Source organism: Rhinatrema bivittatum, chromosome 3 (assembly GCF_901001135.1).
Source record: "Rhinatrema bivittatum chromosome 3, aRhiBiv1.1, whole genome shotgun sequence".
NCBI classification, from domain to species: Eukaryota; Metazoa; Chordata; class Amphibia; order Gymnophiona; family Rhinatrematidae; genus Rhinatrema; species Rhinatrema bivittatum.
In genome coordinates this window covers 383616950-383642495 of record NC_042617.1, presented here as the reverse complement: position 1 = coordinate 383642495, position 25546 = coordinate 383616950, and the positions used below count along the sequence as shown (strand labels likewise).

Sequence of the window (25546 nt, the reverse complement as noted above, 5' to 3'; positions counted from 1 at the left end):
CAGCCCTTGCAAAGGCTGCATCCTCTCAGGCCTGAACATCCAGGCAACAGAACCTGGAGAAGGTGGGTAAGGATGTCGACAGGAGACAGCACAGTCTAGCTTCCGCCCAGGAGACTGCCTGAGACCTAGTGGAATGAACTTTAACCTGAAAGGGTAATGGCTTTCCTGCCTCCACACAGGCTCCCATGACCACCTGCTTGATCCAGCAAGCTATGGTAGCATGCGAAGCTGGTTTGCCCTGCCTTCTTCCACCATGAAGAACAAGCAAATGGTCTGTCTTGCGGAATGGGTCTGAAACTTCCAGATACCGCACCAAAAGCCTACTAACCTTTAAATGGCAAAGGCGGTATTCTTCCATGTCCTTGTGCCTATCTAGGGATGGCAACGAAATGGACTGATTCAAATGAAACTCCGAGACTACCTTGGGCAAGAAGGGTGGAATGGTACGAAGTTGTCACGCTCCTGGAGTCATCCGGAGGAACGGTTCCCGACACAACAATGCCTATAGTTCAGAGATGCGACGAGCCGAGCATATAGCCACCAGGAACAACGTTTTCAGGGTTAACAAGCACAAGGAAAGAATAAGCAGTAGCCGAAAGGAGGGCCCTGCCAAAAACTTCAATACTAGATTAAGATTCCACAAGGGAACCAGCCACTGTAGGGGTGGCTGGAGGTGCTTTACCTCTTTCAGAAAACAGGCCATGTCCGGATGAGCCGACAAGCAGGTTCTGTTCACCTCGCCCCTGAAACAGGAGAGGCGCTACCTGGACCTTCAAGGAGTTAAGGGTCAAACCTTTATTCAAGCCATGCTTAAAAATTCCAGAATTAGAGGGATTTTGACCATCTGATGGGAAATACTGCGTTTCTCGCACCAGGCCACAAATACTCTCCAGACCCACACATACGCTAAAGATGTAGAGAGCTTCCATGCGTGGAGTAAGGTGGCAATTACTGCCGCCGAATATCCACGCTTCATCAGGCGAGCCCTCTCAAGAGCCAAACCATATGACAGAATCAAGTCGGATCCTCATGAAGGACCGGTCCCTGCTGAAGCAGGACCCTGTGTGGTGGGAGGCACAGGGGTGTCTCCACCAGGAATCTCTGCATGTCCGATTACCACGGACACCTGGACCAATCTGGAGCTACTAGCTGGATTAATCCCCTGTGGCGCCCGATTCTGCAAATGACCCTGCCCAGCAGTGGCCATGTAGGGAAGGCATATAACAAGTCCTCTTCCGGCCAGGTCTGAACAAGAACGTCGATCCCCTGGGACCACTGATCTCTTCAACTACCCTTAACCAAAAGCCTGATACTGCACTTCTGATGCAACTCATTGCACACTGCTCTCTGATTCAATGACGGTGGAGGGGGGGGGGGAGAGGAAACTGGACTCAAAGAGTAACCAACAAGAGCCCTGACCTTGGCGGTCTGAGTAAGTGATAACAATGGGAGCTTGCTGGGCAGACTGGATAGGCCATAGGGTCCTTTTCTGCCATCACTTGCTATGTTTCTATGTTTCCTTCCACCAGGTCTCCGAGATGTCTATATCTTCTTTCAGCACCATATATTCTAACTCTACAGTCTTATTTTTCAGGGTTCTGGCACTTGCATACAGACATTTTTAAGTAGTTTTATTTGTATTTCTATTTTTATATGTACCCATAACCTGATTATTATCAAATGAAATAGGCAGTTTAGAATAATTTTTTAGCTGAATATTCTATAAACACATCTGGGTTTTATTCAGCTTTTAACACCACCACCACCACTATCAGGACAATCTAAGTAAATCTGCCAGTATCCTTTGAAGATACCATCCTCCAAACCATGCGCTGCTGACTGTTGGCTTTTCCCTATGTTCTAGTTTAAAAGCTGGTCTAATCTTTTTAAAAGTTAGTGCCAGTAGCCTGTTTCCTCTCTGGTTAAGATGGAGTCCATCCCATCGGAATAGGCTCCCCCTTCCCCAGAATGTCGCCCATTTCCTAACAAACCCAAAACCCTCTTCTCCGCACCACTGCATCATCCACACATCGAGCCTTTGGAGCTTGGCCTACCCTCTAGGGTCCTGCATGTGGAACAGGAAGCATTTCTGAGAATGCAACCCTGGAAGTTCTGGATTCAGATTTCCTACCTAAGAGCTTACGTTTAGCCTCCAGAACCTACCCCTGAACCTTCCTGTGTTATTGGCACCCACATGGACGACGACAACCAGTTCCTCCCCAGCACTCTCTAAAATCTTATCTAGGTGACACATGAGGTATGCTACCTTCATACCAGGCAGACAATTTACCAGGTGATCCTTACACCCACTATCCACTTTCCTAATGATTGAATCACCCATTACAATGGCTGTCTTAACACTTCCCTCCTGGACACAGATCCCTCTGAGAGGATAAAACATCACCTGAAGGCAGGCCCTAGCCTCAGGATCACTTCCTGCCACACCAAGATGATAGTCTCCAGCCAGGTGACCTGGCTCCTCCAAAGCAGCACAAGGGCTGCTTGACTGGAGTTGGGACCACTCTATGTCCCTGAAGGTCTCCTCTATACAACTCTCAGCTCAATACTGTAAAGTGCGGCCGCGTTTACCCCGCTCCTAACTCGCGTTCTACTCACTTTCCAGCCGCGTTAGCCCTTCCTGCGATACACTATCCTCTTTAACCTACTCCTATCGCGTCCTAAAATCCCCGGGCAACCCCTTCCGCACGCGGCATGTATATTGCATGTAAACGAGCGAATTAGCTATTCCCTACCATCCAGTAACGCGTGCCCCGACTATCCCTTTTTTACCCTGCCGTTTTGCCGCGCGTTTAACCTGCTAACTTACCGTCTACCCCTACCCCTGCGTTAGAGGCAGGGGTAAGGGTAGGCGGCAAACTTTCCCCCAGCCCCCGCTCTCCTGCCCTGGCCACGTCCATGGATGCCAGTCTCCGGGGCAGCCCCAGTCCTCTCCCCTCCTCCCGAAGCAAAAAAAAAAAAAAAAAAAGCGAAAAAAAAAATTGCAAGAGAGAGGGGAGAGGACGGGCAATCCTATGCTCGGGATTGCAGGTCCTCCCTCCCCTCCTCCTGAAGCAGGGCGCGAAAAGCAGCCTTGCTCCGGGAGGAGGGGGGAGGGGACTGGCAGTATAAAGCGACTTACTTTTTGCAGCCCCCCACCCGGACATCGGCGAAGACGACCGCGGCTCCCCTCTCCTGCCACCAGCTGCTCAGGAGGATGGACGTCACGTCTTGAGCGCCCATCAGCAGAAACGGATCGCGGCTCCCCTCCCCTGCCTCCCGGCGAAGATGGACGCCTGCACGGGGGAAAGCGGCCCCTGTGCGTGCAATTGGCCGCTCAAGTCGTGACGTCACGTCTTGAGCGGCCAATTGCACGCACAGGGGCTGCCTTCCCCCGTGCAGGCGTCCATCTTCGCCGGGAGCAGCGATCCGTTTCTGCTGATGGCCGTCTCCTCCGGAGGGCTGCAAAAAAAAGTAAGTCGCTTCGTTGCCAGTCCCCCCTCCCCTCCTCCCGGAGCAAGGCTGCTTTTCGCGCCTGCCTCGGGAGGAGGGGAGGGGGGACTGGCAATCCCGAGCGTAGGATTGCCCGTCTCTCTCCCCTCACTCTTGCTACTTTTATTTTCGCTTTACACTGCCAGTCCTGTCTCCCCTCCTCCTGGAGCAAGGCTGCTTTCGCGCCTTGCTTCGGGAGGAGGGGAGAGGGCTGACAATCACCCGCCCGCCGGCTCCCGCCTCGATGACAGCCCGCCGGATGAACGCGCGCCCGCCGGCTCCCACCGCCGCCTGGATAAACGCGTGCCCGCCGGCTCCCACCGCCGCCTGGATAAACGCGCGCCCGCCGGCTCCCGAGAGGGGGGGGAACCATCCACTTCCTGGTACCTGTCATTTGAAATGACATTTGAAATGACAGGTACCAGCGCACCCAGGATACTGTACAGGCGCTGTATTAAGCGCCTATACAGTAAAATGGGTTGCGCGGGCCTAACCCTTCGCCTAACGCTTTGCAGACGCAGCTTGCATTTGCAAGCAATTTGAATAGAGTATGTGAGCAGGAGGGTGCGCCCGGCACTGCCGCACTCTAACGCGGCCTTGCTGTATCGACCTGTCTGTCTGCCACTCTGGCCTCCAGAAACTGGACTTGTTTTCTGAAAGCCAGGAGCTCTTTACACCAGGGTGCCCACATATAACTGAAACTGAAAAGAAGTTGGATACTTCAAAGAGACAACAATACAAAATGTACCTCAAAATCTACCATGAAGTACTCACAGGAAAAGAAAATTATTCCTTACCTGCTAATTTTCGTTCCTGTAGTACCATGGATCAGTCCAGACGGTGGGTTATGTCCCCCGTCCAGCAGATGGAGTCAGATCAGAGCTCGAGAGTGTCACCTCATCTACCAGCGCACCCTCTGCTGGAGCTCAGTATCATGAATAACAAAGCTCAAAACGAGCAAGAAACATAAAACAATTTGGATCAAACAAACTGGCGTAAGTAAACACCAAGAACAAGAACAGGGACGACCCATAACTAGGTCGCAACAGTCAAACTTGTGAGGAGCTGTACCAACCCCCATAGCAAGAATATAGAAAGAGACAGCTACAGACACAAAGCCGAGCAGAGGCTCCCAGTCCCAAAGCGGTGGGCGTCTGGACTGATCCATGGTACTACAGGAACGAAAATTAGCAGGTAAGGAATAATTTTCTTTTCCCTGTACGTACCAGGATCAGTCCAGACGGTGGGATGTACCAAAGCTTCCCTAAACCGGGTGGGCCCCTGAGAGCCCTGCTCGGATAACCTGCTCGCCAAAGTGCTCAGAAGCCGAAGGCGGCAGGTGTAGCCGATAATGCCTAGCGAAGGTATGCAGTGACTTCCACGTCGCCGCCCGGCAGATCTCCTGTGGAGAGACCGCACGAGACTCCGCCCAGGACGCAGCTTGAGAGCGTGTAGAATGAGCTCTGACGCCCCTAGGTGGATCCCGACCGGACCCAATGTAAGACGCGGAAATGGCATCCTTGATCCAGCGGGCGATGGTCGTCTTTGATGCGGCGGAGCCCTTTTTAGGCCCCGACCAGAGCACAAACAGGTGATCGGAAACCCGGAAGTCATTGGTAACCTCCAGGTAGTGTAGGAGCACCCGCTTGACGTCCAAATGACGCAGAGACTTTGCATCCGCGGGAGAGAACGCTGGAAGCTCCACAGTCTGATTCATGTGGAAGGAGGAAACCACCTTCGGAAGGAAAGATGGTACCGTACGAAGCGAGATCCCCGCTTCTGAAATGCGTAGGTACGGTTCCCTGCAGGAGAGCGCTTGCAGTTCCGAGATGCGGCGGGCAGAGCAGATCGCTACCAGAAAAACGGTCTTCATAGTGAGGTCCTTCAGCGAGGTGCCATGTAGAGGCTCGAAAGGCGCGCCCGCCAGTACTCGAAGAACCAGGTTGAGGCTCCACGACGGACAGGGATCCCGGACCGGGGGCCGTAAATGTCGAACTCCCTTCAGGAAACGTGCGATATCCGGTTGGAGGGGCAGGGAGACTGTTGTCTGTACCAGGACATTCAGAGCCGCGACTTGCACTCGGAGAGAATTATATGCCAGTCCCTTATCCAGCCCGTCCCGCAAGAACTGAAGGATCAGTGGGACCGTCGCCTCCGTGGGACGGGCTCCATGGTCGATACACCAAGACTCGAAAACCTTCCAGACACGAACGTAGGCTACGGAAGTGGAAGGCTTGCGCGCCCGGAGCATCGTGGAGATTACCGCCTCTGGATAGCCTCTGCGGCGGAGGCGGCGCCGTTCAAAAGCCAGGCCGCAAGACAAAAGAGTGCCGCCTGTTCGAAAAATACCGGTCCCTGTTGCAGGAGCCGGGGAAGATGACTCAGACGGATCGGCCCGTCCACCGACATGTGCAGCAGGTCTGCAAACCACGGCCGACGCGGCCACTCCGGCGCCACGAGAATCACGGGGCCGCTGTGATTCTCTATTCTGCGAAGTATTTTCCCCACCAAGGGCCAGGGAGGAAAAACATAGAGCAGCTGACCTTCTGGCCATGGCAGAGCGAGAGCGTCCACCCCCTCTGCCCCCCGCTCCCTTCTGCGACTGAAGAAGCGCGGGGCCTTGGCGTTGAGCGCGGTCGCCATCAAGTCCAGGCGGGGGGTTCCCCAGCGACGAACCAGTAGAGCCATCGCCTCGTCGGAGAGAGACCACTCGCCGGGATCCAGCCTTTGTCGACTCAGGTAATCTGCCTGAATGTTGTCCACGCCGGCAATGTGAGAGGCCGCAAGCCGAGCCAGGTGAAGTTCCGCCCATGCCATCAGAGGCGTGGTTTCGGCTGAAACCTGAGCGCTCCTCGTTCCTCCTTGACGATTGATGTAAGCCACCGTAGTCGCGTTGTCCGAGAGAATCCGTACTTCCCTGTTCCGAAGCAGGGGAAGGAAACGTTGGAGCGCGAGGCGCACTGCCCTGGTCTCCAGACGATTGATCGGCCACGTCGCCTCCACCGGAGACCATGTCCCCTGTGTGGCGCTGCGCTCGCAGACGGCGCCCCACCCCACGAGGCTGGCGTCGGTGGTCACCACCACCCAAGATGGAACTTCCAGAGAGACGCCGCGAGCCAGGTGAGCTGGAACCAGCCACCACTCTAGACTGTCGCGAGCCGACTGAAGAAGAGGCAGAATCACTTGATACTCCTGTGACAACGGCTTCCAACGAGAGAGCAGGGACGCCTGCAGCGGGCGTAGGTGTGCAAATGCCCAGGGAACCATGTCTATGGTGGATGCCATCACTCCCAGAAGCTGTAGATAATTCCAAGCGGTGGGTTCCGGCAAAGACGCGAAGTGTCTGATGTGCTCCCGCAAGGAGAGGGCCTTGTCCGCTCGTAGGAAGACCATGCCCTGTTGAGTGTCGAAGGTCGCCCCCAGAAAATCCAAGCGCTGGGAGGGAACTAGGGCACTTTTGGCCAGATTCACCACCCAGCCGAGAGAGCGAAGCATCTCCAACACTCTGGACACCGAAGCCTGTCCATGCGAGAAGGACTTTGCCCGCACCAGCCAGTCGTCCAGGTAGGGATGTACTAATATCCCCTCCCGCCGAAGGGCCGCCGCCACCACCACCATGATCTTGGTGAAAGTTCGAGGTGCCGTCGCGAGACCGAAAGGTAGAGCCTGGAATTGAAAATGCTGATCCAGAACTTTGAAGCGGAGATATCGTCTGTGGTCCAGACGTATAGGGATGTGTAGGTACGCCTCTGTCAGATCCAGAGAAGCCAGGAACTCCCCCTGGTGGACTGCTGCAATTACCGACCGCAACGTCTCCATGCGGAACCGACTGACCCGTAGTGAGCGGTTTACTTCCTTTAAGTCCAATATGGGTCTGAACGAATCGTCCTTTTTGGGAACTACGAAGTAGATGGAATAATGGCCCGAGCCCACCTCGGCGGAGGGAACGGGAACAATAGCCTCGATGTCCTGGAGCCGGTCCAACGTCTGTTGAACCGCCATCCGCTTGAGATCGGAGCCGCAAGGAGAGAAGACGAACCTGTCTCTTGGCGGACGGACAAACTCCAAGGCGTAACCGTGTTGTATGGTGTCCAGCACCCACTGGTCTGAGGTTATCTTTACCCACTCCTCGAAGAATGCCGTGAGCCTGCCCCCAATGGGCGGGCTGGAGGAGTGGGTCGCTCTGGCATCATTGGGAAGGCTTGGTGGAGGTATTCCCCTGTCCCGAGGCCTCTCTCGCGGGACGCCGCCCGCGAAAGGAACGGGACCAAGGCTGCGATCTACTGGGAGCTGCGCGAGAACCAGGCTGTCGGTACGACCTGTAACGCCGCTGTGCTCTAGCCCTGGTTCTAGTGGAAGCAAACGCTCGGTAAGGACGCTGTCTGTCTTCCGGCAGGCGATGTACCGAGTTCTCCCCCAGCGACTTGATGATTTCGTCGAGATCATTGCCAAATAGAAACTTCCCCCTAAAGGGAAGGGATCCCAGGCTCGATTTGGACGAGGCGTCCGCAGACCAATTACGCAGCCAGAGGAGTCTCCGAGCCGCCACCACCGAAACCATGGATCGAGCCAGCACCCGGAACAGATCATACAGGGCATCCGCCCCATAAGCAACAGCGGACTCCAGGCTGTCGGCCTGGGCGGCTTCCTCCGGAGGCAACTGCTGGGACGTCAAGAGCCGCTGAACCCAGAGAAGGCTGGCCCTCTGAGTCAAAGAAGTACACATGACGGCCCGCATTCCCAAGGCCGAAACTTCAAACACCCTCTTGAGAAACGTCTCCAGCTTGCGGTCTTGCGTGTCCCGTAGGGCCGTTCCGCCCGTGACGGGAATTGTCGTCCTTTTCGTCACCGCTGAGACCGCAGAGTCCACTTTCGGAAAGCGAATGAAATCCAAGAAATCCTCCGGCAAGGGATATAATTTTTCCATGGCCCGGGAAACCTTCAACGACGCCTCAGGGACGTCCCATTCCCCTGTGAGGAGCTGCAGGAAAGACTCATGTACTGGGAAAGCCTTTGCCCGAGGTCTGAGAGCGGCCAACACTGGGTCCCCCTTCTTTGATGATGTTGCGATCGCCGGAGCCACCGGTGCCGGAGGGTCCGGTGGGGGGATCCAGATCCAGCTCCTGCAGGGTCTGCCGAAGGAGATCCTCCAGCTCTTCCTTATGAAAAATTCGCAAGGCGCGAGGATCGTCGCCCTCCGCCTGTCCCTCCTGGGGCGAAGGGTCCGAAGGATCCGAGGGGTCAAACCCCGACGGGGAAGCCGCTCCTACCAGCCGTGGCTGAGATGGCAAGGCCGAGGTCCCGGGAACTGCCCCAGCCGGAGGCAGGGACCCTGGAGGGGCGAGCGCAAGTTTAGGAACCTTAGGCGCCGTGGGACCGGCTGAAGCACCTCCCGGATCTGCCAAGCCCTGCAAATAGGCAGTATGCAGCTTTAAAATAAAATCCGGAGAAAAAAATGGCAGCCCGGGAGGCACAGCAGCCGCAGCCGGGTCCCCCTGATGCAGATGAGCAGGCCGACCTTCTTCGGGGCATCGGTGTAGGCGAGGGGGCCCCTTAACTGAGTCCTCATCCTCCGGCGAAATGGCAGCGCACGGATCCTCATCTAAAATGGCCGCCCTTCCCGCCCTCGGCGAAGAGGTGGCCGGCCCGCGCTTCCCGGGCTGTGGCGAGGATGGCGTCGGAAACGCCCCCGAAGTGTGCGCCTCACCTTCCCCATCGGGAAGGCACCGGGGGCAGAGTCCCTCCCGCGAAAAGCGAGACCCCGGGTCTCCACAGGACTCACACCGGGAGAATCGCGGCATAGCCGTGCCGGCGAAATCAAAGCCTCGGGGGGGGCCGAAAAAACAAGATCGCACCACGGGGGGGCCGAAAGGCCTCTCCCTACCCGACAACGAGTCCCCCTGCACCGGCGGGAATCCCCCTGCCGGCGCGCCCAGGCCCGCGAGAAAGTTTGCCGGGCCGCGGGACCGAAGTGCTCAGTGGCCGGTAAGCTGACCAAAACAACAAAGCAAACAGCTGAAAAGAAAAAACCCACACTTACCCCGAAGTATAGAGAGGAAAGCGCAGGAGGAGGCAGAGCAGAGGAAAGCACGCCTCCTCAGAAATTAAACTACTTTTCAACTTTTTTTTTTTTTTTTTTTTTTTTTTTTTAACTTGATCCAAATTGTTAAAGACACAACAAAATGACAGGAAGAACTGTTAATAGAACGAAAATAAACCAAAAACCTGTCACACTGGGGAAGCACTGAATTCCCCAACTCGCATCTGCTGGAGTCAGAAAGATACTGAGCTCCAGCAGAGGGTGCGCTGGTAGATGAGGTGACACTCTCGAGCTCTGATCTGACTCCATCTGCTGGACGGGGGACATAACCCACCGTCTGGACTGATCCTGGTACGTACAGGGAAAGAAAGATGAAGGTTTTTGAATGGCCTTCACAGTCGCCAGACATGAATATTAGCAAATATTTGTGGGGCGAGAATGCAAGATCTAAGAATATGTCTGCGCTAGAAGAGGAAAAAAGTGGGAAAAAATTTCAAAAGAATAGAAAGATTCTTAGCTGGCTACAGGAAACATTGAAGGTGTTACAAATTACACGTCATATTCACTATACTATTTTCAATTCATTAAAAACAACAAATAAATAGTAATTGTGGATTAAAAATTGCAGAATGATGTAATGTTTAACTTTGTACCATGTAGAGCTCGTGTCCATTTCTGTCCTCTTAGAGATTCACTGAAACATACAGTTTGACCAGTGACACCTAAACTTTTCCATACAACTGTACGACACTTACATCCAAAGGTTTTTAATTCACTGACTGTGGGTTTTTTTGCCTTTGATTTCTCCATTTTCTTCTTTTTTTTAATAGAACTTGCAATAGAAAACTAGGAACAAATAACGGAGGGTAAAAAAACAGTGAGGGAACGATAAATACATCCGTGTGGTAGCTTGAATGAAGAAAGAGTGAGGGGATTGCCAAGAGACTATGAACAGGAACACCCATGCATGCTCAAAAAGGTTATCTGATCTCTTAACAGCTGGGTCCATGTCAGTGCCATTGAACGAGATCATCCATACATTATGGCTGATTCTTGCCCGTTATCGATGGAGAAATTCTGAATTGGGATAAGAAACCATTATTACTGCATTCATCCTATGGGTGTCAAGAAGGGAATATTTGGAATCTAAGAAGCTTTACCTCTGCACATAAAAACTGTATGCAATAAATTGGTCCCAAAAAACAAAGCAGAAGCCGATCTACAACAGCTATACAGCAATAAAAACGAAGAAGGATCGGTATAAAAAGGACTTTTATTAAATCTTGCCTGACTCTGGCTGAGTTTTGCTCTTCAAGGAGCTGCCTCAGGGGCTACTAAAAACAAGTATAAAAACACATACATAAATATATGTAAATACAAAAAAACAGTACATATATAATAAATTAAAATCATAAATTATAAAACCAAAATGATGTACATACATATAAATACGTGAATATTTCCAAAAATAAAGACAATGTGTGTATATAAGGATATACATTAAAAAGTAAGAATACATGTGTGTGTGAATGTATCATAATAGCGGATGCAAAGAATGCTATGAGAGGAGGGGATGCAATAAAAGTGAACAAATACCTGTATTAAAGAACTTTAGGTAGAATGATTCCAATCAATGAGAAATCAGGTATTGCATACGGTCTACACTACAAGAAACAACTTGGTGTTAGGATAAACTCAAGTAACAAACGAGTGATATAGAGTAAATAATCTGGAGAAAATGAATTATTCCAAAAAACAAGAAAACAAAAAACAAAATTGTAAGTTAAATGCAAGAATGAGGGTGTAATTTAGCTAATATGACGCTCTAGATAACAGCTGTATTATGGTATGATTGATGTATTTTTATTGTGAGAAGGAAGTGTTGAGGATCTTTTTAGAGTTTAAAATTGGCTAAATAGTCTAGATGCAAATTTGTATTTCAAAATGGAATATGATATGAGAATAGCATTTTTAGATATCCTGATCACAAAAACCCAAACCAGTTTTGTAACAGATATATACCAGAGACCCACAGATACGAACAAATTCCTTGCATATGACAGCTGTCACAATCAGGTCTATCCTGTAAAGTGTGGCCGCGTTTACCCTGCTCCTAAGCCGCTTTTTACTCCGTTTTCGGCCGCGTTAGCCCTTCCTGCGATCCCGAATCCCCTTTAACCTACTCCTACCGCGTCCTAAATTCCCCGGGCAACCCCTTCCGCCCGCGGCATGTATATTGCATGCAAACGAGCGAATTAGCTCGATATTGCATGCAAATGAGCGAATTAGCTATTCCCTAGCATCCCGTAACCCGCGCCCCGACTATCGCTATCTTTCCGCGCCGTTTTGTCGCGCGTTTAACCTGCAAACTTACCGCCTACCCTGACCCAGGCGGTAGAGGCATGGGTAAGGGTAGGTGGAAAGCTTTCCCCCAGCCCCTGCTCACCTGCCCCGGCCGCGATCATGGGTGCCGGTCTCCGTGGCAGCCCCAGTCCTCTCCCCTGCTCCCGAAGCCAAAAAAAAAAAGCGGAAAAAAGCGAAAAAAACGTTGCAGCCCCCCTCCAATGTCCGGACTGGGGCTGCCACGGAGACTGCAACGGCGAAACACAACGGGGAAGCAAAAAAAAAACCCAAAAGCAATTTTGGGTTTTTTTCCCAAAAGTGACTTACTTTTGGGATCTGTCAAGATCCCAAAAGTAAGTCGCTTTTGGACGCCTGCACAACTTACTTTTCTGAAGCCATCAGCAGGAACACGATCTTAGCTCCTCCCGACGAAGACAAAGATGGCCGCCTGCACGGGGGGAAGCGTACAATTGGCCGCTGAAGACGTGACGTCACGACGTTTGGCGTCACGGGATGTGACGCCACGTCTTGAGCGGCCAATTGTACGCTTCCCCCGTGCAGGCGGCCATCTTTGTCTTAAGGAGCTAAGAGGAGCTAAAATCGTGTTCCTGCTGATGGCTTCAGAAAAGTAAGTTATGCAGGCGTCCAAAAGCGACTTACTTTTGGGATCTTGACAGATCCCAAAAGTAAGTCGCTTTTGGAAAAAAAACAAAATTGTCGCCGTTGTGCTTCGCCGTTGCAGCCCCAGTCCGGACATCGGAGGGGGGGCTGCAACGTTTTTTTCGCTTTTTTTTTTTTTTGGCTTCGGGAGCAGGGTGAGAGGACTGGGGCTGCCACGGAGACCGGCACCCATGATCGCGGCCGGGGCTTTCTTCGTTTTATTTTTTTGGCTTCGGGAGCAGGGGAGAGGACTGGGGCTGCCACGGAGACCGGCACCCATGATCGCGGCCGGGGCTTTTTTACGTTTTTTTTTTTTTGGCTTCGGGAGCAGGGGAGAGGACTGGGGCTGCCACGGAGACCGGCACCCATGATCGCGGCCGGGGCTTTTTCGTTTTATTTTTTTGGCTTCGGGAGCAGGGGAGAGGACTGGGGGCTGCCACGGAGACCAGCACCCATTGATCGCAGCCGGGGCTTTTTCGTTTTCTTTTTTTTTTGCTTCGCCAATCTCAGTGTCTATTCTACCCTCCTCCCGGAGCAAGGCTGCTTTTCGCGCCCTGCTCCGGGAGGAGGGGAGAACAGACACTGACATCGGCGAAGCAACTTCCTGGTATCTGTCATTTCAAATGACATTTGAAATGACAGATACCAGCGTGGCGTGAAGCCTTAGGCCCGCGCACCCAGGATACTGTATAGGCGCTCTATCCAGTAAAATGGGTTGCGCGGGCCTAACGCTTCACGGGCACTTATTAGCCGCGGCATGCATTTGCATGAAATTAGAGTTCAGGATCGAGCAGTAGGTGAGCTGCACTGTGCGGGCGGTAACCGCGGGTGCCGTAGGCACTAACGCAGCTCTTCCTACCGCTCGGTACTGGATAGGCCTGAATGAGAGGTAGATCTTCAAAAAATACACGCACGCGAACAAAAGTACACCAGATTTTATAAGATACATGCGTATCTTATAAAATCCGGGGTCGGCGCACGCAAGGCTGCGCAAAATCGGCAGCCTGCATGCGCCGAGCTGAGCAGCCTGCCTCCGGTTCTCTCCGAGGCCACGTCCCCCCACCTTCCCCTATCTACCCCACCCCCAAGCCCTACCTAAATCCCCCCCTACCTTTGTTGGGCAAGTTACGCCTGCTTGAAGCAGGCGTAACTTGCGCACGCCGCCCCGGCATCCCCCGGCACAGGCTGCAGTGCCGGAGGACTCGGGACCGCCCTCCCGGCCCGCCCCCGAACTGTCGCCACGCCCCGGACACGCCCCCTCCCGCCCCTTTTAGGAAGCCCCGGGACTTAGGATATCAACTTCCTTATCTGCGAAGACGGGAGGAAGACCTTGCCTTGCTTGATGTTGAACCAGACTCCCAGATATTCCAAAGACTGGGAGAGTTTAAGGCTGATTTTGTCCATATTTATGACCCAACAAAGCTCCCGCAGCAGGGACAATCACCCTGCTGGTCATCCAGAACCTCTCTTCCCATGACTTTGCTTGTATCAACCAATCGTCCAAGTATGAGTGCACCGGGATTCCCTCTTTCCTCAATGCCGCCACTACGACCACCATAATCTTTGAAAATGTTCTGGGGATGGTGGCCAGGCCAAAGGGCAGCACTCAGAACTGATATTGGTGGCCCAGTACTGCAAAGCATAGCAAACGCTGATGTTCTTGCCGGACTGGAATATGAAGGTAGGTCTCGGAGAGGTCCAGGGAGGTTAAGAACTCTTCTGGTTGTACCGCCATTATCACGGAGTGAAGAATTTCCATGCGGAAATGAATTACCTATAGTGTTGGTTGAGGTCTAGGATGGGGCAAAGGAACCCTCCTTGGGTTCGATGAAATAGATGGAATAATGTCCCGTATTTTCCTGGGGCACAATTACTGGAATCATAGCCCTCAATTTGAGGAGCCTTATCAAGGTAGACTCCACTACCTGCTTCTTGTGCTGGGAGTGACAAGGAGACATCATGAACATGTCACAAGGGGTGCTGCGAAAGTCCAGTGCCTATCCTTCTTGTAAGACATCCAGCACCCATTTGTCCGATCTGATCTTGACCCACCAATGGTAGAAGAGGATTAGTCGACCCCCTATCTCCTCATTCCGTGGATGGGTCGGCAAAATGTCATTGGGGAGTTCGGGCCAAATCTAAACCCTAACCTGCTCCTCTTTTGGGCTGTCGGCTATGAAAGGACTGAGACCTCCCTGAGGACCAAGGCCTCTGAAATGTCAAGTTTTTGTAGGGCGCCCCTGGATCGACCCCTCATAGCTGAGGGGTGCTTTAACTGCTTTCTCTTATCTTCCGGTAACTGGGGCACTGGAGACTCACCCCACTTACTGGCCAGCTTTTCCAATTCGCTTCCGAAAAAGAGTGATCTCAAAGGGCATCTTTGTGAGGTTTGCCTTAGAGGTCACATCTGCTCACCAATTTTGCAGTCATAGCTGTCCGAGGCCACTCCTCTGGCCAAGGTACAGACTAGGTCAGAACCCATGTCAGCTTAAACAGCAGCGGCAGGCTCCATAGCCTCTCTGGAGTTCGCCCCTGAGTCATCCACCTCTCTAGAGAGGAGCAGGCATGAGCGAGCCACCAGGGCACAGCAGGAAGCAATCTGTAAGGTCACTGCTGTTGTGTCAAAGGCTTGCTTAAGGAAGGAGTCCATCCACCTATCATGCGCATCCTTTAAAGCCACTCCTCCCTCCACTGGGATAGTTGTTCACTTCGAAATAGCACAGACCAGCGCATCCACTTTAAGGAAGCGCAGGTGTTCTCTCGCCACTGGATCCAGTGGGTATAGAGCTTCTAAAGCTCGACCACCTTTAAAACTCGCTAAAGGGGCATCCCATTCCAGGTCAATCAACTCCTGGATGGCTTCCGGTACAGGAAAATAGCAAGAGGCTTTCTGTAGAGACACCAAAATAGGATTCTTCTTAGGTTCCGTCATGGAGTCTGCCCCAGGAGCTCCAAGCGTCTTCAGAGTCTGGGAAACCAGAGCCAGCAATTCGCTCTATGGAAAAAAGTAACATGGTCAGATATGGTTCTAAACCTGGAGGCATTTTTCCATCTTCCAAGGAATCTGGATCCCCTTCTTTTTCTGTGCTGTCCGAGTCCCTGCCAGGAACAGCCTTGGTGAGACGAGGCATGTCTCAAGGTCTGTCGATAGAGCTGGGAAAGGGAGGCCTTATCGGCTGTGGTTCCACCCAGACAGGGGCAAGTGAAGCAGAATGAGCCTGTACGAAGGTTTGAAGGCCTTGAAAAAACTCCACCCAATAGAAGGCCGCCAGGTCTAGCCCAGGAAGAACTGGAGTAGGTTGCCGCTGAATTTCCCTCTCCTACAGAAGACCCAACCCTGGGATTATTCAGATCCAGAGTGCTTCCAGTTAAGGTTGTGGCTGACCCATTCTCAGAATGGGAAGAACCGGGTGTGGAGAAGTATGGGGAGGTCAACTCTACCTGGGCCTCCTCACAGTGCTGACATAAGTAAGAATACAGGCCAGACTGAGTAACCCTAATATGAGAATGGCGCTTATGTTTCTTTGCTGCCGGAGCCATTAGAGAAAACCGCACACAAGATGACGCCGACGCAGCCTACTACGGGGTGTGCCAACTAAGCCTGTAGCAAGGCCTAGCCCACTGAGGGGTCATTCAACCCACTCGGATGCCCCCTTTACAGCAATGAATCGGGAACGTCGGTACGGCACACCCAGCAAGGAGACCGGAGGAAGTGTTACCGAAACCCCTCCAACGTCTCTGAATCAGGAGGAAAATCTTTCCTTTTTTTTTTTTTTTTTTTTACTTGCATGGGCTCAGCACTTACCGGCCGAGTACAGAGACGGTCTCTGGTGGCAGGGGGAGAGGACTTTCGCCACCACCGCCGCGCTTGGCTTCCTGCACCCACTGCCTTTCAACTGCTTCAGCAGCAAAGTCCACGCCAGGAACTGGCTACCAGACCAAGGAACACCTCTGAGGAATCTCAAAAATCGCCTCAGGAATTCTCAACTGGGGGAGGGACCTTTAAATATCACCGCAGGAGAGTGGGGCTCAATCTTTCTCCAATTTAAAGGTAAAATTTCTTCTTCTAAAGAGTAAGGCGATCCCAGATAGGAATAGCACTTTCACATCTGCTAGGAGACGGAGTGATACTGGACAGCTGAGGTCACATGACATCAGCTTTGAAAACTGACTCCGCCTTCATCTGCTAGCAGGGAAGCATATAATCCATTGGTCCTCAGTCCATCTGGCTACACGATAGGAAAGCAGAGATTGTTTCTTAGGCTTTAAATATAATCAGTATTTTTCAAATCAGGATATTAGGAGCATCCTTCTGACAGCATGTGGCTCTCTAAGATATATACCACATGGTGACCAAACTATATATAGATGCCACCAATTAATAATCAAATCTTTTATTCTTTAGCAGAATAATTGCATTACTTACTTTCAAGGAAGATTTATCACCGTTTAGCTGGCTATCATCACGGGATTTCACATATCGACGATGGTTTTGATAGAAATTGGACAATCCATAGTACATAAACACATTGCCCTGTAATATAAAAGCAAATTACAAACAATCCTATAAACCATCTCAATGACCAAACATTTCAATATTCTTCATAAGAATATAAAGAAAGTAAAATTGCTTACCTTGTAATAGGTGTTATCCCAGGACAGCAGGATGTAGTCCTGACATATGGGTGAAGTCACTGACGGAGCCCTATCACGGAAAACTGTCAAAGTTTCTAGAAACTTTTGAGTGGCATACTGAGCCCACTGAGCATGCCATGATCCCTCGAGCCAAAGGGGTCTCCCTTCAGTCTCATATGTAGCAATAAGCGTTAGCAAAAATAAAATAATAAAACAGATCGGACCCAATTCCGCGGGGTGGCGGGTGGGTTTCGTGAGGACTACATCTTGCTGTTCTGGCATAACACCTATTACAAGGTAAGCAATTTTGCTTTATCCTAGGACAAGCAGGATGCTAGTCCTCACATATGGGTGATTAGCAAGCTACAGGCTGAGTCATATTTGTAGAGGACCAACAGCATACAACTTGTACAACAGGCACAACAATTGGTGTACTGTTGGAAAAATTGAGGCAGCCTGAAATCACAGCAGGCTGGATGTAGAAGGAGCTGGGATTATACTGGAAACAAGTTCTTTAAGACAGATTGTCCGTAGGCTGAATCTTGTCGTCCTTTGTCCAAACAGTAATGAGCTGCAAAGGTGAGAAGAGAAAGCCATGTTGCAGCTTTACATATGTCAGTTATTGGCACTGAACGATAGTGTGCTACTGAGGCTGATTTTGCTCTTACTGAATGTGCCTTTACTCGCCCTTGGAGAGGAAGGCCTGCTTTTTCATAGCAGAACTCAAGCCAGTTGGAGAGAGTTTGTTTGCCCACTGCTTTACCCGGTTTGTTCGGATCAAAAGAAACAGAGTTGAGTGGATTTCCTATGGACTGCAGTGCGGTCTAATTAATATGCAAGTGCACACTTACAGTCCAAGGTGTGTAGAGCCCTCTCACCTCGGTGAGAGTGAAGTCTTGGGAAGAATGTGGGCAAGACTATGGACTGATTCAAATAGAATTCCGTAACTACCTTGGGAAGGAATTTTGGGTGTGTACGGAGAACCACTCTGTCATGTAGGAATTTTGTATAGGGTGAGTATGTGACAAGTGCTTGTAACTCACTAACCCTTCTAGCAGATGTAATGGCTATTAAGAAGATAGTCTTCCATGTGAGAAATTTAACATTGCAGGAATTCATGGGTTCAAAAGGAGAACGCATGAGTCTTGTTAATACCACATTCAGGTCCCATGCTGTGACTGATGGCCATATCGGGGGTTTAAGGTGAATTAAACCTCTCATAAATCTACTGACAAGAGGTTGCACTGATACTGGTGCATCCCCTACTGTATGATGGTAAGCTGAGATTGAACTTAAGTGTACCCTTACTGACGAGGTCTGGAGACCAGAGTCTGAAAGGTGCCATAGTCTAGCAAAGATGATGTGGGGCAGGAAAAAGGTCAATACTTTTTTGTGCACACCACATGGTGAATCTTTTCCACTTCGAAGTATAGTTTTTTCGTGTGGAAGTCTTACGAAAAACTAAAAGCACTTGAGAGACATTAGTTGAAAGATTGAGTGGTTGCAAGATCAAGCTTTCAACATCCAGGCTGCTAGAGATAGGGATTGAAGGTTGGGAATGACACAACCTGCCCTAATCCTGAGTTATGAGAGTGGGAGTTGTACCCAGGCGAATTGGTTCCCTGATCGAGAGGTCGAGAAGTATGGGAAACCACATTTGTCAAGGCCAATACGGGGCTATGAGAATCATGGACCTCTTGACCTGTTGTAGCTTCACTAGGATTTTGGTTATTAGCGGTATTGGGGGAATACGCGTATAGAAGATCTGAGTTCCAGGGGCGAGCAAAGGCGTCCCTGGATAACTGAGTTTCCTGTTTGTGCAGGGAACAAAAGCTGTCCAATTTGTGATTCAGTTGGGATGCAAAGAGGTCCATCATTTGTTGGACACAAACGTTGAAATATCTTGGTCATTACTATGGGATCCAGGGACCACTCTTGAGGTTGGAATTGACAACTGAGACGGTCCACTACTACATTGTGAATGCCTGCCAGATAAGTGGCCCGGAGAAACATAGAATGTGTCAGGGCCCAGTCCCAAATCTGTGCGGCTTCTTGACAAAGAAGATACAAACCCGTACCTCCCTGTTTGTTCAGGTACCACATGGCAACTGTGTTGTCCGTTTGAATTAGTACAGTCTTGTGTGAAAGGCAGTCCTTGAACGCATGTAGTACATAATGTATAGCTCAAAGTTCCAGGAAATTGATTTTAAATGTTGCTTCGAGTTTTGTCCAAGTAGCTTGGGTTTGGAGATTATCTATGTGAGCTCCCCAACCTAAGGTGGATGCATCTGTAGTTAAAGTTACTTGCGGAATTGGCTGTTGGAAGGGTAGGCCTTTGCGCAAGTTGTCCTTGTTTGCCCATCATAGGAGAAATGAACGTAGCTGGTGGGTTATTTGAACTGGGGATGATAGCGGTTGAATGGCTTGTATCCACTGTGATCTTAACGTCCATTGGGTTATTCTCATGGCTAATATGGCCATAGGAATGACATGAACTGTGGAGGCCATGTGGCCGAGCAGAGTCAGAAACAGATGTGCTGTCCCTTGTTTCTTTAAGCGCAGAGAGTGTGCTAATGAGGAGAGTATCTCTGCCCAGTCTTTTGGGAGGAAGGCTCTTGAAAAGATGGTATTCAATTCATCTGCTCCGATGAATTGTAGTAGGCGAGATGGGATGAAGTGGGACTTTTGGTAGTTGATTAGAAATCCCAGCGAATGGAGCAGATTTGATTGCGAGCCTGAGAGAGGCGAGAGCTCCTTGCTGTGATTGGCTTCTGATGAGCCAGTTGTCCAGGTAAGGAAAAACGTGTACACTTTCCTTGTGCAAATGAGCTGCTGCTACCGCTAGGCACTTTGTGAACATTCTGGGTGCTGAGGCTAGTCCGAATGGCAGGACCCAGTATTGATAATGCTGATGACCCACCATGAAACACAGAAACTTGCGATAAGGAGGGAATATTGGAATGTGAGCGTAAGCATCCTGTAGATTCAGGGAACAGAGCCAGTCTCCTGTTTGAAGAAGAGGAAGCATGGTGCCTAAGGAGACCAATCTGAACTGCTCTTTCCGTAGAAATTTGTTGAGATTTCAGAGGTCTAGGATGGGACTTAGGCCTGGGGAACTGGTTCCACGGCCCTGGCTCTCAGAAGGGTGGATAATTCTGCTTGCAGAAGAGTGTTATGATCCTTGTGTATCCAAAGAGACTTTGGTGGAGAGTCTTTTGGTAATGTGAGAGAATTCAGTTGGTAACCTTGTGTTATCATTGATAGTACCCATTGATCTGTTGTGATATTTGACCAATGGGTGTGAAAGAGACTCAACCTCCCACTGGTATGGTTGGTTTGGGGTTGATGGAGTGGCTGCGGTCCTCTGGCAGTTTTTCAAAAGCCTGATGCCAGGCCTGTTTGAGGGGGAGGTTGAGGCCTAGAAGCCCTCGGTTGTCTAGGCTGGGATCTTTGCAGTGGTCTGGATGCTCTACCAAGGGGTGCAGGTGGATAGTACCTATGTGGCCTATAGAAGGGTTTTCTGGTATCCTTTCACTGCATGAGGCAGATGAAGTATCTTGTGGGATAGCAGATAGTTGACACAGAGTTTGAGTGTTCTTTAAGTTGGGCTACTGCGTCTTGAACTCTTGTTCCAAAAAGGTTATCACCCACACAAGGTAAATCTACCAGCTTCTGTTGAACTTCAGGCCTAAGGTCAGAAGCTTTGAGCCAGGTCCAACGTCGTGCACTGCTACTAGGAAAAGTACTTTCCAAGTTATTTGTTTCAAAGATGAGGTCTCTATAGCTTCAAATGGGGACTCTCATTAGGCTATCTAGCACAATGTTCATGTCCCATGGAATCAGAGGTTTCTGTATTGGGGGGTGAATATGCAGTAACCCTCTCATAAACTTCAAAATTAATGGATTCGAGGAGATTGAGGTACCTTCATCCGTAAAGTGATAAGCTGCTCTAGCGCTTAGATGAACTCTGATTGAGGTCATCGATAAGCCCGAGGTAGAACGGGAGTGTAGGTACATCCGCAGTTTATGGGGAGCAAGTGAAGGGATCAATACTCCATTGGACACACCACTTAGACTCTCTCTTCCATTTGAAGGAGTAATTCCTTCTAGTGGACGGTTTCCTTGCTGCTATTAAGACATCTGTAATTTGTGGTGACAGTTGGAGATGTCCTAATACCTCCCCGCTCAATTTCCATGCTGCAAGTTGAACAGAGGAGTGGATCAGATGGATAAGAGTTCCCCCCTCCTGTGTTAGAATTCTTGCACTGTTTCCTAGAAACAGAGAAGGCTGGGTTGAGAGTTGTATTAGATAGGCATACCACGATTGTCTCGGCCACATCAGAGCTACCAGTATCATTTCTGCTCTGTCAGATATACATTTCTGTACTGTTCGAGATATGAGCGGAGTTGGAGGATAGGAGTAGAATAGGCTTTCTGTCCAAGGAATTTGAAACGCATCCTGGGATATTCTGCAATTGCTGGGGAGAATCTAACAGAAAGCCTCTACCTTTGTGTTCAGATCCATTGTGAAAAGATCCACGCAAATTGTTCCCCATTGATCAAAAAGAGATTGTCCGCTATTCTCTGGGTCTAGAGACCATTCGTGCGGATGAAAAATTCTGCTGAACTTGTCTGCTTTGGTGTTCGCTAACCCCGGTAGATAAGATGCTTGGAGAAATATTCCGTTTTGTTCTGACCATTCGCAGATCTGCGACGCTTCCTTGCAGAGTCCTGAAACCTGACCCTCCCCTTGTTTATGTAGAACATAGCTACTTGATTGTCTGTGCAGATCAGCACAGACATTCTCTGAATTGTTGACTGGATGTGTGAAGTACATGTTTTAAGACTCTTAGCTCCAAGAGATTTATCTGCTAGCAACATTAAGCCCTGGGTCTTCTACTGAAGTAGGTGGGATCCCAATCCCTTCTTCGATGCATCTGTTGTAATAATTAATCAATGAGGAGGATTCCTGAATCCTGCTCTCTTGGATAATACCGAAGGTTTCAGCCACCACTTTATATCTTTCTTCATTGAGATTGATAGTCAAATTCTTTTTGACATGGGCTGGCGTCGCTGATTCCATTGAAACTAACCCCCATTACAGCCATCTCATGTGATGGACGACATGGATCGCTGCTGCCATGGGCCCTAATAAGACAAATACTCGGCGTACCATAATTAGGTTCTGCTTCAAAAGCATTTGACATTGAGCACGATGGTCTGAGCTCTGTCCGGAGGTAGAAAAGCCCTGAATAGTGGGGTGTGGATTTTTTCCCCTATGAACTGAATAGTTTGAATTGGGTAAAACTGGGATTTCTCGTAATTTATAATCCAACCCAAGTTTTCTAAGCATTGACTTGTCTCCTTTAGGTAATCCTGTATTGTATCCTGATTTGGAGACACAAACAGCCAGTCATCTAGGTATGGGAATATTTGGATTCCCTGTTTCCGTGAGCCACAACTACTGCAAAACATTTTGGGGCGGATTTTCAGAGCCCTGCTCGCGTAAATCCGCCCAAAACCGGGCGGATTTACGCGAGCAGGGCCCTGCGCGCCGGGAAGCCTATTTTACATAGGCCTCCCGGCGCGCGCAGAGCCCCGGGACTCGCGTAAGTCCCGGGGTTCTCCGAGGGGGGCGTGTCAGGGGCGAGTCGGGGGGCGGGCCCGGTCGTCGCGGCGTTTCGGGGCGTGTCGGCAGCGTTTTGGGGGCGGGTACGGGGGCATGGCTACGGCCCGGGGCGGTCCGGAGGCGTGGCCGCGCCCTCCGTACCCGCCCCCAGGTCGCGGCCCGGCGCGCAGGAGGCCCGCTGGCGCGCGGGGATTTACGCCTCCCTCTGGGAGGCGTAAATCCCCCGACAAAGGTAAGGGGGGGGGGTTTAGACAGGGCCGGGCGGGTGGGTTAGGTAGGGGAAGGGAGGGGAAGGTGAGGGGAGGGCAAAGGAAAGTTCCCTCCGAGGCCGCTCCGATTTCGGAGCGGCCTTGGAGGGAACGGGGGTAGGCTGCGCGGCTTGGCGCGCGCCGGCTATACAAAATCCATAGCCTTGTGCGCGCCGATCCAGGTTTTTAGCAGATACGCGCGGCTCCGCGCGTATCTACTAAAATCCAGCGTACTTTTGTTTGCGCCTGGAGCGCAAACAAAAGTAGGCTATTCGCGCGCCTTTTAAAATCCGCCCCTTTGTGAATACTCTAGGGGAAGATGAGAGTCCAAAGGGGAGGACCTTGTATTGGTAGTGATGGTCCCTGATTTGGAAGCAAAGGCACTGCCAATAGGCTCTCTGGATGGGAATGTGCATGTAGGCATCCTTCAGGTCCAAAGAGCGTATCCAGTCACTGGGTTGCAAGAAAAGGAGAATTGACTTCAAAGAGGTCATCTTGAATTTCTGTCTCTTGACAAACTTGAGAGAACGAAAGTCTAGGATTGGACGGAGACCTCCCAATTTCTTGGAAAGGAGGGAATAGTGGCCCTTGTCTACATGGGAAGGTGGAAGAGGGCAGATCGCTTGTTGATCTAAAAGAGTTCTTACTTCCTGGTGAAGTAATAGAATGTGAGATTGGCTGCTGGTGCAGGCTACTAAGTATGGTAACAGGAGTACTTGTGAAATGTAGCCTGTAATCTTGGGAAATTATATCCAGAACCCACTGACCAGTTATTATCTTGAACCAAGCATGGAAGAATGATGAAATTCTGCTCCCGACATGTCGTGGGTCCTGTGGCTGGTTGTCCCTTAAAAACTCTGTTGCTTCTGGGACTGTGATTGTTGCGCCTTCAGGGGTCATTGACTCTTTGGGCAGTTCCCCTGTTGATGTTGACGTAGCTGCCTTGGCTGCTGATAGGAAGGAGGTCAGTAGGGATAATAATTTTGGTAACATGGCTTTTTAAACAAGCATTTTCTAAAGAGAACGGAGAATAGAAAATATACAGGAATAGGCAGAAGAACGCCAGCACATAGCACCATTCTCAAAATGAGCATGATAGTACTAATAACTATTTCACAACTAAACGTAGCAGTAAAACACACAGACTGTGAATTTTTACCTGTGATTAGTACCTTACAGGTACACATGGTCAGGACCTACATCATTAATCTATCGATTGTCTTTTATGATATATTGTAACTGAATCTATTTGGCACCTGTTATAGAAACATAGAAATGACAGCAGAGGAAGACCAAACGGCCCATCCAGTCTGCCCAGCAAGTTTTGCATTTTTTTTTTTTCTCATACTTATCTGTTACTCTTGGCTCTTAGTAATCTTTTGGTTCTATTTCCTTTCCACTCCCACCATTAATGTAGAGAGCAGTGTTGGAGCTGCATCTAAGTGAAATATCTAGCTTAATTAGTTAGGGGTAGTAACTGCCGCAATAAGCAAGCTACACCCATGCTTATTTGTTTACCCAGACTATGTAATTCAGTCCTTGTTGGTTGTCTGTATATAGATCCCCTTTTCTTCATTCCCCCTGCTGTTGAAGCAGAGAGCTATCCTGGATATGCGTGAAGTATCAGTCTTTCTCCCCTGCCGTTGAGATCCAATTTTCTGGCCGTTATGATCAGAGAATTAGGAGATTCCCATGCCCTATCCATGATTGAATCCCGTAACGATTGTGATGGGAGAGCGGTAGATTCCGACTGCACCTCCAAGATTTTCAAGATGCTCATCGTCTGAGCCCTAGGATTGGCTACCTGCCTAGTTTCAATTTTTAATAGAAGTCCCACTTTTTCTAAAAACTTGGAATAAGTTAGGTTCTCTGGAGATGATGGTTGAGCCAGCTCTTCTGAAGGGTCTGATGAGATGCCCGTTGAGCTCCCTGGTGAGGAAGGTGGAGACTCAGCAGGGCGGTGAGACAATACTGGCTAATCCAGAGGGCTGAGTCCCGTGGACTATTGCTCAGCTTTGATGGTGAAGGAGCAGGATCAGAGTGACAAGAACGACCTGCCTCCAATTGAAGTGGGGAATGAGAAGTCTCCATTTTCTGCTAAGTATGGAGACTATCAAAAAAGGTCTTGAAAATGGGAGTGGTCTGTGTCAATTTTTCCTCCGCCACTGATCTGTATTTATATACATGAGAGTTAACATGTGGCTTCATACGAGACTTTTCCCAATGAGGATGCAGCGCTAGTAGATCGATGAGATGTGGATTTGAGTTGTCAAGATAATGGTATAGCTGCTTTTAAGATTATTTCTCTTGGCACAGACGGACTAGAGGTTCTGATACTTGTAGTTTTGGCTTGTCCCATAAGGGTTCTTGTAAAGAGGGGGAATGGCGATGTTGGGTTAGTGAGAGTTCTCCTTTGAATAGACTGGATTCTGGCGAGGAGATTAGCTCCACTGGTGATTCCCCCTCCATTTCCTGATTAGACAACTGTAATAAGGGACTGGG

The 25546-nt window shown here is 50.2% G+C and overlaps 1 protein-coding gene across 1 annotated transcript in view; it reads right to left on the bottom strand.

The window, feature by feature from the left end:
- TMEM30A (transmembrane protein 30A) overlaps nt 1–25546 on the bottom strand; it is an 80635-nt gene that overhangs the window by 29881 nt on the left and 25208 nt on the right. Inside the window, exon 3 of the mRNA XM_029595610.1 lies at nt 16959–17066. Within this exon, the coding sequence (XP_029451470.1) occupies nt 16959–17066 (108 nt within the window). The remainder of the gene's footprint in view (nt 1–16958; nt 17067–25546) is intronic.